Source organism: Trichechus manatus, unplaced genomic scaffold, assembly GCF_000243295.1.
Source record: "Trichechus manatus latirostris isolate Lorelei unplaced genomic scaffold, TriManLat1.0 scaffold00004, whole genome shotgun sequence".
In the NCBI taxonomy this organism is placed as follows: Eukaryota; Metazoa; Chordata; class Mammalia; order Sirenia; family Trichechidae; genus Trichechus; species Trichechus manatus.
In genome coordinates, this window is record NW_004443940.1 from 32,457,970 (window position 1) to 32,471,368 (window position 13,399).

At 47.1% G+C, this 13,399-nt stretch overlaps 2 protein-coding genes across 8 annotated transcripts in view; one reads left to right on the forward strand and one right to left on the reverse strand.

Annotated features, from left to right (window-relative positions):
- The window catches only part of REV1 (REV1 DNA directed polymerase), a 65,264-nt gene extending 61,506 nt beyond the window's left edge, over positions 1-3,758 (forward strand). For 3 of the 7 annotated variants that reach the window (XM_012555910.2, XM_023734064.1, XM_023734060.1), the window contains 6 exons: positions 667-900; positions 1,437-1,560; positions 1,847-2,067; positions 2,187-2,343; positions 2,644-2,746; positions 3,105-3,758. In XM_012555910.2, the coding sequence (XP_012411364.1) occupies positions 667-900; positions 1,437-1,560; positions 1,847-2,067; positions 2,187-2,343; positions 2,644-2,746; positions 3,105-3,216 (951 nt within the window). In that variant the 3' untranslated portion in view covers positions 3,217-3,758. The remainder of the gene's footprint in view (positions 1-666; positions 901-1,436; positions 1,561-1,846; positions 2,068-2,186; positions 2,344-2,643; positions 2,747-3,104) is intronic. The other 4 variants (XM_023734073.1, XM_023734078.1, XM_004369314.3 and 1 more) reach the window with 3 other exon arrangements.
- Positions 3,759-4,500: 742 nt separating this feature from the next.
- Positions 4,501-13,399, reverse strand: part of EIF5B (eukaryotic translation initiation factor 5B) — a 73,361-nt gene continuing 64,462 nt past the window's right edge. The window contains exons 18-24 of the mRNA XM_004369315.1: positions 12,632-12,763; positions 10,839-10,970; positions 10,680-10,756; positions 10,412-10,576; positions 8,656-8,794; positions 5,544-5,705; positions 4,501-5,198 (exon numbers count right to left, since the gene is read on the reverse strand). Coding sequence (XP_004369372.1) covers positions 5,091-5,198; positions 5,544-5,705; positions 8,656-8,794; positions 10,412-10,576; positions 10,680-10,756; positions 10,839-10,970; positions 12,632-12,763 — 915 coding nt within the window. The 3' untranslated portion in view covers positions 4,501-5,090. The remainder of the gene's footprint in view (positions 5,199-5,543; positions 5,706-8,655; positions 8,795-10,411; positions 10,577-10,679; positions 10,757-10,838; positions 10,971-12,631; positions 12,764-13,399) is intronic.

Genomic DNA, 13,399 nt, shown 5'->3' on the forward strand with positions numbered 1-13,399 from the left:
CCGGGGACTAGGTGATCGGGACGTGCCCGCACTGGGCCCCAGGCGTGGTGAGACATCCAGAGATGGTGCTTCCTGCTGCGTTTGGCCGGCCCGGTTTATGGCACTACGGGTTTCCAAAGGGCGGGATGTGCAGCGATGGGCCAGGGAGGACCTGTCCAGAGAAGCAGAGGATTCTGGTACGCAGGCCAAAGAAAAGTTAACTTCTAGAAACCCTTCTAGCTTGCTGCTCTAAGACTCAGAGATTTATTTGTATTTCTGGGCAGAGAAGCTCTCATCTGAAACATAAACTCTGATGCAGGAATCTGTCACCTTGTCCCAGAATGTCACATATGCTTTAGGCATTTGGCCTGTGCCCATGAGCTGGGGCAGCGTCGATTGGAGTGTACCACAAAGGCCCTGCCTGCCTTCCTGTTCCTCTTGCAAGAGGTTCCATGAGTACATGGGGCCTTACCTGAGCATGTGGGGCTGCTCAGTAGTGTAAACCTGGAATCTCTAGACTCCACGTTTGACCACTTGTGCTTAAAGGACAAAAGGCCAGAAATGGGCTGATCTGGACCTTACGCTGATTATCCAAGATGTTCACGTTGAAATTAAAGTGCCGTGAATGCTCTAGACACTTGGTCTCTGAGGTGCTGTGCCTTCACTCTGATGTTTGGTGTTTTATAGCTTGACCAGTCTGTTCTGGAAGCACTTCCTCCTGACCTCCGGGAACAAGTTGAGCAAGTGTGTGCCGTTCAGCAGGGAGAGCCACAGGGGGACAGAAGGAAGGAACCAGTCAACGGCTGTGACACAGGGACCCTGCCACAGCCGGTCGGGGCAGTTCTCTTACAAATACCAGAACCTCAGGAATCTGCCAGTGACACAGGAGTCAGTGTCATAGCCCTTCCAGCACTTTCACAGGTGAGCTCAACTTAGGGACCTTCTGCGGTGTAAATCTCTCTAAATCTCTCATCCATCCTGCGCAGCTCGGGCCAGGGGCACTTCTTGTTTTCCTTTGCACCCTGAACTCTCAGTAACTGACACCGTGTCCTGGGGCGGCCGAGGCTTGTCTCCACATCATCTGCAGGACAGACTGACTGAGTGTGGCAGCAGAGGGAAGGGGTGCTTAAAGCTTTTGCTGGGAAGCTAGAAGGCCCACCTGGGCCATGTCGTCGGCGGACAGCCCACCCTGCAGCGGGGTGGTGTGAACCGTGCATGCAGACAGGAAAGCACTGTGAGCTGGAGGTTTAAAAACACGTTTCATATGAGCCTAAATCTTACGCCTTATTCTCACCCTCAACATTGAGGATGTAATGAGCTTTGATATTGAGGGACCTATTATGGATTCATGCAGGCTAGAAAAATTAATTTGAAACAAAATCTATTTTGTGAAAAACATAAACTAGTTGCCATAAGGAGTAAACTCTGGTTTGACTCTGACCCATCTTTTCCGCTAGGTGGACCCTGAGGTGTTCGCTGCCCTTCCTGCTGAGCTTCAGAAGGAGCTGAAAGCAGCATTCGATCACAGACAGAGGCAGGGAGAGCACGCCACTCACCAGCAGCCAGCCAGCAGCACAGCTGGTGAGCCTTGGAAGTGACATGTAACAAACATGAACATGGGGGTACTCAAGGCATTGCCTGTGTAATTACTGTAGCATGTAATGGCCAGTGTCTAAGCTGTCAGTTCCGTTAAGAGCTGTCCATACTGGGGACTGTCTGAAGGAAACAGGTATATACGACGTGGGTCAGTGGGCTAGAGTCCAAGTTGGATTTATTATCTCTGCTTCCTTAAAAACACCATCCTTTACTTAGAGAACCCGTGTACTCTCTGGAAACATTTGTTGAGGGTCTTATGTCTGTCTTTTAGTGCCAAAGAATCCTTCTCTTCAGCTAAAACCAGCAGGAGCGAAAGAAAAGAAAAGAAACAAGAAAAAAAAACCCATCAGCCCCACGAAAAAGGTTCAGAGTCCTTTGAAAAACAGGCTGTTTAGCAGTCCTGCGAAATCTCTGCCAGGGCCCTGCGGGAGCCCCCAGAAGTTAATCAGTGGCTTCCCGAAACAAGAAGGCCCTGCGTGCGAAAACCCCCCGGTACTGTGGAAGTTGTTCAACTTTTGCTTTTACTGTGGTCAGCTCTGAAGTAAGGTAGCTGATAACTCTGTGTAAATACAGCACATTTTGTCATAGCTCACGTTTGTTTTTCTTGACAGGGAGAAGTAACTGCTTCAGCTTCAGGCGAGCCCAGCCTGGCCGACTTGCACGCTGACCTGTCTGGCTGCGCTAGACCACCAGCACCTAACCTCGCGGGCGCTGTCGAGTTTAATGATGTGAAGACCTTGCTTAGAGAATGGATAACGACTATTTCAGGTTGGCCTGGCCTTTGTTAGGTGGCATAAGACCGAGAATCCGTGACCCTGTTACTTGAGAAAATGAACGGATTAAACTAGATTGAACTCATTTTTCTCACTCTAATAAGCCAACCCCACCCTTTTAAAATCTGGGCTTGCTTTGGTAAGTCCCTTCCTGTGGCCCGTTCTTTGGAGGGCTTTAAGTCGGTGATCTGGTTGTAGACAAGCAGTTTTCCCTTGTCCCTGCTGGGTTCTGCCTCCTTTCTCTGTTTCAGAGTCACACTGGTTCCGTCTCATTTACGGTTTCTCCCTTCCCTAGATCCAATGGAGGAAGACATCCTGCAGGTCGTGAAATACTGTACGGATCTGATTGAGGAGAAAGATTTGGAAAAACTGGATCTAGTCATAAAATACATGAAAAGGTACTTTTATCAGAGAAGGGCAAGGGGGGGGGGCATTCACAATGGCTGACTGAAAGGTGCGTGAGCAAGCGTGAACTTTCTGGCGGTGAAAGCCGTTGCGCTGACTGCACTCTTCAGGGTCAGTGAAAAAGGAATGCCCTGTGTTTTAAATCCCAGAGAAAGAGCTGCTGTTTTAAGGCTGACCAAGTAATAAGGTCAAAGCGAGTGTGTTCCCTTCGAGGTTTATGTAATACATGATTAAAACCACAGAAGTACTTTTTTGTGTATTCTGGGATTTTGTTTTTGCTGTAAAACTGTTAAAGCGATCCCTCCGCGAGTGCCGCCTTCCCCAACGTCTCCTTTCCTTTCCCGCCTTCAGGCTGATGCAGCAGTCCGTGGAGTCGGTTTGGAACATGGCGTTTGACTTTATTCTTGACAACGTTCAGGTGGTTTTACAGCAGACTTACGGAAGCACGCTGAAAGTTCCATAAACCGCGAGGGAGCCTGGTGCTCTCCGCTCGCTGGCCCATAAGTGCTTGTGAGGTGTTTGCAAAGTGCATGGTAGTAATGCTCTGAGTTTTTATAATTTTAAATTTCTTTTTAAGCAAGTGTTTTGTACATTTCTTTTCAAAAAGTGCCAAATTTGTCAGTATTGCATGTAAATAATCGTGTTAATTCTTTTACTGTAGCATAGATTCTATTTACAAAAACGTTTGTTTATAAAGTTTTATGGATTTTTACAGTGAAGTGTTTACAGTTGTTTAATAAAGAACTGTATGTATATTTTGTACAGGCTCCTTTTTGTGAATCCTTAAAAAGACTCTAGAAAGCAAATGCTGAACTACTGTTTATTATACTTAAGGGCTTAAAAACCTGCGGGCCACACTGTTACAGGCTCTGTGCTCACCTTTGAAGTTCCTGAGAGGTCCCACACCAGGATCCCATGCGTTCCAAGCAAGGGTAAAGCTTCTGAACAACCTTACATTTCTCCTCCCCAAGCATGAACATAAGTGAATGCTAATAAAATCTTTACATATTTGGAATTAGGACATTACCCCTACACACACATACATTTTAGTTTTTCCTGGGAGAATTTTGTCCCACAGATAGTTTAGAGTGCTTGTCTTTGCCTCTGCTGGCCCTTGAGAAACTTCAATAATGAATAGTACAGATTTTCAAATGTATATAAAATATTCTTCTTTGCTATTCTACCATCACACTTTAAAAATAGAGTTTATAGTTCTTTGCCAGTGAATACTTGCAACTTTTTCTTCAGACACCCCATCTTCAGACACCCCAAAACAGACTTCAGCAGTGTGCTATAAATAGGCAGTCAGCTATCAGAGCTTTGTTAGAAGAATTAACCTCATGATCCGTGTAATTTCTTACGGCAGGGAGAGGAGTCTGGATGCTCAGTGGGGCCCACTCCCCCATCCTTCAGGAAACCCAGACACACTCAGATGGCTACCACAGAGAAGTCCTTAGCTATCTGCAGCCACTTAGAAGCACAAAGCCCAAATATGGTTAATCAATTCCCTATTATTCCCTATTATTGCCAAGTCATCTCATTAGAAAATGTCTGCATGATAGAATCTTCTAGTATAAAAAGGCTTAATGTCAACATGTACGAGGTACACAAAGTAGGACAGTTAATAAAACAGTTCACGTCCCTAGAAGAACGTGCTGCCTGATGTGATGAGCAGCTGTGCTGACAGGGAGCCTCACAGAGCGGGACGGCTCCATGTCTCTCTCTTATTGGTACTTCTGAACTGCAGTGATCGCAATGGACTCTCAGGACTGTACAAGCAGTAAAAAAGCAGCCAGCTACGTCTGACACCATGGTTTCACATCAAGCGGATCAAAGAAACACCAGAATGCCTAATTTTCTATTTTAAAAAATTTCTAAGGGCATATGGCAGAAGGCGGCTGGAAAAATCACTGTGGGAATATGCATAAATAAAGAAGTATTTCTTACATCAAAAAAGTCACAAAATCTGCAGAAGCTTGGTATAATCAAATACTGCAGTACTGATTTAATCAGTATAAAATTGAAAGAGCTTTAGATCTGTAATAAAAATTCCAATTTGGGGGGAGGGCAAACTTTAAAACAGCAGCCGGTAGAGGGTGGGGAAGGAGCGGGCGAGGTTAGCAGGCACATTGGAACTGTGGGACCGTAAGTGACCACTGTCAAACCAGTGTAAGTGTCTTGGTTTCTCATGGAAAACATTTTATACACCTATTTTTTTCCTTCCATACTCTTTAAGTCCATCGGTGTCCAAATAGTCCGTTCCATTTTTGTTGTCTTTTTGTTGGATACTACAACATAATATTGCATTTACTCCATTTCCTGCCCCGGGTGGAAGAATCAGATGATTTCAAATACTTTCTTCAGCTCCACAATAAGCTGCCAGTCACTCTTCTGCATTTCATCTCTGAACCAGTCTTTGAGCGCATCGATGGACTGTCGGCTGATCTGCAATGTCCAGGCACAAATGGTAAACGAGAGAGAATGCTACATCAGTCAACACCCAGCAGAGGAGAGCGTGTGCACCCGTGGTCCGTCACCCAACGCTGCTCAAGTGCTCGCCTGGCTTGTGGGTGGGCAGAGGCACAGTACCCCGTCGGGGGAAGGGCTCCATTAGCCTGGCGTTCACTAGTGCTGCTCTACTTGGGGGAACCTTCCTCAATACAGACCAGGCCGTTCAGAGATGAGCCCTAACGAGGAGCAGAGACCCAGCTGCACGTTAGCACCACAGCCCCCCAGCTGCTGGGGAGCACGACTCTAGTTCCTAACGGCCACTCCTGCTGAGATGCTTACCTTACTGACGAGAATGTCTGTAGCTTCGAAGTGTCTTCCATACATTTTGGGAGATTCTCCAGGGATAGGTTCTATTTTGACACAGACTTCTTGTCCTTTTTTTGCAACATCCACTTGTTTATGGTTTATTTCAATACTCGTTACTATTCCAATATCAACAAACTGTAAAATAAGGACAATAACTATAATGTGTGGAATCGTGCCAGTCACAGGCACTATGAAACAGCTGAAATAAAAACTGGAGCAAAAGAGCCCATTTTAAAAGCGTTGGCTCTGTCGTGTTGGGTTTACCGTGTACAGTCTCTACAATGCCGTGTTCTCGTTGGTAAACTGGGATAACACCACCACATGCCCTGTGCCCTGCGCCACAAGGGTTTAAGGACAAAAGGAGATCGCTGACAGGCTTTGTGAAACTTGAAGTCCAGTGGATTTTTTATTCTGCTCTACCCTTTCCCTTGGCAGGTACCCCATTAAAAGGGAACAGTGGCACAAAGATTCTGAGTGAGGAACGAGCATGGAGTTGTCAGCAAACAGCCACTGTGGCCCACACGGATGAAGTGAGGTGCAGTGAGAAGGGGATGCGTGGGAGGAGATGGGATCTAAGCGGCAGCCAGGGACGGGTCATGTAGGGTCCACGGCCATGGTAAGAACCCTGCATTTTATCCAAAGGATGATGGGAAAAACTCTGAGTGAGTGACATGATGTCAGCTACAGCTTGGGAGAAGAGAGACGAGAGTATAAGGGTGAACGCAGGGATGAAGTTCAGGAGGCCAAAGCCACACCCACATAATTACTACAAACAGGTGTCTCAGCTCAGTCTACTGAAATGGCGTAGACACACAGGCTCAGGAGCCTCAAGTAGTATTGTTCAGATGATTCCTCAATGCCATTTCCACTGAAGGAACCAGGTCTGGGCAAGGAAAGTACTGGATGAACCTGGAGCAGTGTATCTCCCTAGAAAGGAAGGGAATGCCCACAGTGCCATGGGGCAAGGAACCAGTCTGAATGGGCTCCACTAAGTAAATCTGGGGCAATTTGAGTATCAAAAAGAATGATGGTAATGGATTATAACAAAAAAATAAATAAAACCACAGAGTCTATATATAAAAACCCATTGCCGTCAAGCTGATTCCGACTCACAGCGACCCTATAGGACCGAGTAGAACTGCCCCATCGGGTTTCCAAGAAACGGCTGGTGGATCTGAACTGCCGACCTTTGGGTGAGCAGCCGAGCTCTTAATCGCTGCACTGCACCACCAAAGGTCTTGATCGATGCTTAACAGAAGTGGGGAAACCACAGTTTTGCAACCTCCTATGTAATAACAGATGTAGGCAAGGACCACCAACCAGTGGGCACTAAAACCACTGAAGTAAAGGTTGTTGAGAACCAGGATGTTCATGGGACTCACGATGTACCTCACAGAACTTCCTAATGACAAAGGAAGAAGATCTGTCTCCCTAATGGAGAGACTGAGCAGATCGCACATTCCCCAAGTCATCAAATGGGCATCGCCAAGTGAGGACCTGTGTGGTGCAGGAAGTGGCACTCGAGGGCGCCTACGCCATGTCCCCCAGTAATCTCAGCCTCTCTCTAGTCACGAGGAAACAGACAAGTCTAGATTAACAATCCACAAAACAACTGGACTCTTCAGAGAAGGTGGGGAGATGGTTTTCTGATTGAGACAACAACATAACGAAACGCAGTGCACCTTGAACAAACCCTGGAGCTGAGGTGGTGGGTGGACAGCTGGTGGAACGTGCGTGAGAATCGGGGTGTCAGAGGGGACAACAGAATTAATGTGAGTTTTCCTAGGTATGAGGCTGATGCAGAGGGAAGGTACTCGGCTGTTAATTATACTACTGTTGAAACTCTTCCCGAGTCTTGAAACTTTTCAAGATCAAAAAAAAAGGCAGCAAAGCACCTTCAGCCTTCATTAACTGAGGCGCTGATATCAGGTGCTGGGAGTCAACACTGACTAAGGAAAACTGAGGTTCAAGTCACAGAAGGTGTCATCCACCTTCAACCACTATCAGTGAAGAACCCAGATTCTCTCATTATCCAGCATCAGCAGTTGCACCGCAGGGAAAGGGATCCTCCACAATCCAGGGCGGCAGTAAGTGTGAATGCATCACGGGGCAACGGGAATGGCGAGGTGGTCTCGGAAACCAGGTTTCCTCTTCTGTAAAACGTACATTATTGTCGGGAAATGAACATGGGATGGAGGTAAGACAGGAACACCGATGTTTAGTGAGCATCAGTAAACACTTTCCACAGTGGTTCTCCGTCTTGACCATGTGCTAGGATCACCGGGAAGGCACGCGAAAACCAGACTGCTCAGTAGGCCTGGGCTGGGGCCTGAGAACCTGCATTTCTAGCAAGCTGACGCTCCTGGCCTTGCGCCACCCTCTGAGAGCCACTGCTGTAGCTACAGCATGAAGCAGACACTCGCGCCCTAACCAAGCCCAGAAAGCACCACGAGGACGGCCAGCACCTGGTTCTGATGTAAAGAAACAGCAACCAACTGAAGGAGCCCTGAAAGCAGGCGAGTTTGTAACTAGAGGGGACACGGTTTAAAACTCGGTATACAGCTCTTACGCCACCTTTCATTTAAGATGTCATTAAAAAGGGGACAAGACAAAAAGCCTCAAAGGCAGCCCTACTGCAACTAAATAAGGTCTCATCAAACCTGAGATGACCAATGCTGGCACTTTCTGGATCTTCCCACATTTCCACAGAACTGTCGTCACCGCCCTCTGGCTAAGAGCGAGTGTAAAATACAACACTATCAAATGCATCCCAGTTTCAGAGCAGTTAAAATGTGAAAAATGGCGCCCGTTAGAATTGTAAAATAGTGTTATCAGTCTCCCGCACGGCATAAAGGTGCCTCAGACACTCAAAAACAGTCCTGCTTTGCCCCCCGAACAAATTCCTCCTGGGTGTCCTTCCCACACTAGGTGAAGGCACGCTGGCTGTGGGGCGGGGCCTGTGAGTCCTGTGTGGTTTGGGTGGGAGAGGGCTCTGTTCTAAGTGTCTGTTTGCCACCACTCTTGGTCCTCCATTTACTGCTTTATAAAATGCCCCCCAAAAAGAAAGCATACAACCAGCACTTACATTTTTGCTAGGGACGCACAGGGGCGTACCCTGTTTCACCTGCCCGGCTTCCACGGTCACTCCAATCACTATTGGATCTCGAGAATTGAAAATAAACTGAGGAAGGATTTTCATCTTGCAGGGAAATACTGCTATGTGCCTAAAAGAAAAAAAGGAGTTTACAATCCCACAAAATCATCTGAACATCTAAAAACAGACCCTGACGATGTGAGGCTTCTCCTGTCAGAAAAACACCTTTTCTCCCAGGTCCTCTGAGAGGAGCCGTTGGGAAGCTGTCGGCGACCACCAGCCGTGGACGGTACGCAGCGCTTCATGCCTCCACCCTCCACCCTCTTCCTGTTCTGTAGCTTCCCCAGTCTGCACTGTCTCCTCTCCTAGGCCCACCCTAGGAGACGCTGCATCTTAGAAGCAATCTGTGCCCAAGTTAAAGGCTTCACCCTGCTCCCCAACACCTCGCAGCCACACCCTGAGGCTGGGAGCCAGCCCGGTGCCCACCGGCAGCCCTGTCACGTGGCACACGTGGCGTCTACACCACGGGCCACATAAGCATCCAACCAGTCTCCTTTTCCATCTTCCCAGGTGGGCGGTTCAAAGTGCCACTAGAAAGCTTCATTTCTTTGCAGCAAGCGCGTGTTAAGACGCTGTAGTGGTTCCCAGACGTTTCTAAATCACATGTGACTCTTCTCACTCCAGGACTCGGGATCTAAAGTGGACTCATCCTGATCGAGATCCTCGGATTTACCAGTAATCGGCTCTACCTTTAAAATGTATTCCAGCTCAGCCACCCCTCCCTGCCCACCCACTGTCGGCACCACCCTCTGGCTTGGATGAGGAGAGCCTCCTGATGTCTCCTCAATGACCCCAACAATCCCCGGCCTGTGGAACGACCAGTCTGATCCCGTCCACCCAAACTAGTGCAACTCAAGGGTAGAAGCTCAGCCCCTGCCATGCCCCATGGGCCCCTACATGATGAGGGTCCTGCAGCGTCTCTGACCACTCTCCCCTGGGTTCATCCTGCCACATGTGGCTGCCTCCAGCCTCTGGGCTCATCCTGCCTCACGGCCTTTTCAACTTGCCGTTTCTTCTTCCTGGACGTGGCCCAGATACCTGGGTGACTCCTTTCATTTCCTTCAGGTCTCTACTCAAATGAGAGGCATACAGAGATGCCTTCTGCAGCCACCCCACTAATAACCACCCCTCCTCCCCCATCACTCCAGGCCCTGCCTCTGCCTTCCTCTTGTTTGTTCTTGCTTGTCTCCACCAAGCAGAGAGCCCCGAGCTCTACGAGGTGCGGGCCGCCTCACGGCTGACTCCTCCAGCCCCTCCCACAGCACCACCTACACTGCAGGCGCTCCACGTTTGCCAGAGGAATGAACTTCCTCCCCCAGAATTCCTTACCCCGCTTCCTTATTTTCCACTCTAACTTATTACTTCCATTTCACTCAGTCCCAGATAAAAAAACTCCAACAAGGTAAAATCCCCAAATTTAGCAGCTACTCACCCATTAACGAACGATACGTAGACCCGCCAAACTGAAAACTAAAAAACAAACCGAAGGCTACAAAGAGGATGTGTTCGCACGCTGCTCGAGAGGCTCAGGTGTGCAGGATGTATGGTTTGTAACACACCACTTCAGGACACAGCCTCTGTTCGATAAGAAAACGCCCCGTTTCTGCGTCTACACCTTTCTGGGATTTGGTAAATCTCAATTAACATCATTGCCAAAGATCCAAAATAAATAAAAGCATCAACTTACTTAAATTCTTCTTGTTTCTGTTTCTTGTAGTCTTGTCTATATTTTGTAAAGGCATCAAATAAATGATAAATAATTTCTGCACTAAAAATTCTAACTCCTAAACTATCAGCCATTTCTTGTGCGTCCCGTTCAATCCTCACATCAAAGGCCAAAATGACTGCATACCTGAAAGGTGAAGACAAATGAGAAACGATCGGTCATAAAGGAGAGCGGTAAGAAAACAGGGAACCTGGTGTCAAAGCCTCACAGCAGAAGAGAAACACCTTACTGAGGATCATGCTCCAACATCACCGAGGCCTTCATAACATCCTTTCTGTGGACTGGGCCAATGTTAATTCCTGCGTACTGTATGCAAAAAGGGAGTTTAAGAATTAATTTGCATGTATCAGGTATCAGAACCGCACCACAATCACGTACAGTTACTTACGGGTACTTCTGATGTTTTCAGAAATTCAAGTAGCGCCTCCAAGGAGCCCAGGGTAGAGGCCTGGACGTAGACTCCTTTTTCTTCTAATTTGATAGCATTTAGTGTCTGCTTTAACTCATGGATCAACTCATCCTTGAAGAGAAATTAGACAGGACAAGGTTGTAAATTCATCTTTATCCTTGGCGACCTAAACATCAAACCTTCTCCTTTTGGATGAGTATTCATCCTTGAAAATAGGAAACTAAGGCTTAGAGAGAACAAGACAGAACAGAAACTACACTGGAATAACCGTGGAGATTTGGGGGCCATGTCCCAGCTGGATCCCACTTCACCTTTCTTAGGTTTACTGACTTTAAAATAAGTTTACCCCTGCACAACTTGGCAGCTAAGGTAGACGCAGGGACGAGGAAGGTGAACTAAGAGGTAGGAAGAATCATTCAGCAGTTAAAAGCACCACATGAGCGTCAGGTGCTAGGGCAGCCCCAAGGCTCTGCTGACTATTCTACGTAACAGGCTCATCTCGTGCTCTCGGCTGCTGTCTCCTCCCTCCTCACTGCTCCTCTGAATGGAGACGAGATTTCGACCAGAAACAAGAAGCATATCGATGCCTTAAGGACATGGAAGTCCACTCCATACTGAGGAACAAGAATTCTTCCCTGTTCTCACTACCCTTAAAGCAGTGAATTCTCAACGCAGTGACCCGATGCTGCCTCTAGAGCAGTGGGGGGTGGCACCGTCAAGGGTACTTCTTAGACACAACCAAGCACCTCACAGGACAGGTTTTCTGGGTTTGAAGGCTTAGGAGCATAGTCTCGTGCAACAACGCAGTCAAGTGGCGTAATATAGTTCACAAAGTTCCCATTCTACATCCTAGTTTCGTAAGTAGTGGCTGGGGCCTTATAAGCTGGTGAGCGGCACCTAAAATACAACTATTGCTCTCTACTTGTCTGGAGCAAAAGAGAAAGAAAGACACCAAAGACTCAGAGAAGAAATTAGTCTATCGCCCTGAGATGCCCTCTGAACTCTGAACCAAAAGTATCCCGAGGTCACCTTTTAACTAAAGAACAGAACTAGCTCATAAAATAAAGAATATCACCCGTGAGTCCTGTGCTCCTTCGAAACATCGTCCATGTGAGACCAAAGGGTCGACAATGACTCTAAAGCAAACGGAGAAGGTGAGGGGGCAGGGACCCGATTCACTGATGACGGAACAAGCCAGAACGGAAGAACGAGGACGCTGACGCTTGGTGAAAAACGTAACCAGTGTCACTGAGCAATCTGTGCAGAAACTGTTAAATGGGGGCCTCATTTGCTGGGTAAACTTTCACTGAAAACACAATAAAATAATGAAGGAAAACAACGGTGGTGCCAGCACACTAGAAAAGCCTCTCGCTGCTCCCAGCTGGTTTTGTCTTTGGTGAGCCAACCGGTAACCACGGCTCAGTCTGCTTTGACGAAACTACGCTGGACTCGGGGAGGCTGACAGTCCTAGTGCTTACTGAGATTTTCTTTCCTTCTGTCTACTTATTCCTGTTTGTCAAATAAAACATGAATAATCAACTCCTTGCTTTGGATTCATTGTCAATTGGAATAAAACGCAAATTTTGGAATTCTATTTATGCCAATTATTTTGATTGCAACAAACTGAAGTAATTTAAAAGCATCGAGTGTCTGCTAAAAGGCGACCAGACAAAGGCGCCCGGCCCATTTTATTCACCGTTCCTAGTGTACGCCCTGCTGGCTGGTACAACTCAAACAGCTTTTGAAAAGAAAAAAGATCAAAAAGTACTCACTTTAAGAACAGGGATTTCATCTTCCTTATAAGCCACCAGGAGGGGTAAGCCAGCCAATGTTTTCTCTAGGTCTTTTCCAAGAATCTTTACCCCCTGAGCTGCTTCTACGTCTTTATGCTTCTCATACTGGTTCTACAGAGAGAAAAACACACCGCATTTATCTGAAAAGTCGTTAGCAGCAGAAGAGATCTTCATGACCGAGAGGGAGGAAAAAATTTTTTAAATTAGACCAAAAACGTATAATCACAAAATAAAAGACCGATAATTCAACACTAAAATTAAGTATTTTCATTTCTCAAGACACCACAGAGGTAAAAAGGTCACAGAGTAGGAGCAGACAGGGCATCTCATATAAACCAACCGCACGAGAGTATCCTGAGTACGTAAAGAACCAACGCCTGTAAATCTCGTAAGAGACAATCCAGGAGGAAAACGGGCACTTCACAATCGAAACATTTCAATGGCTAATAAACATATAAAACAATGACCAACCACAGCAAAAAATCAGGAAAACGCAAATGGAACAGCAATGAGCTACACACCCACCAGGATGGCAAAAATTTTAGTATCTGACAGCATCGAAGAGCTGCTGGAGAGGTGAGACAATGAAAACTACTAAACGACGCAGGTGAGAGTAGGAATTGTTACACCTGCTGGGGACAATGAGGTTATCTAGTTTGGCCTTATCGAGACAACTGGGTATGCAACTAAGTAATCAATCAGCAAGTCCACTCGTAGGTGTACCTCCCAGGGTCTGACACCTCCCAG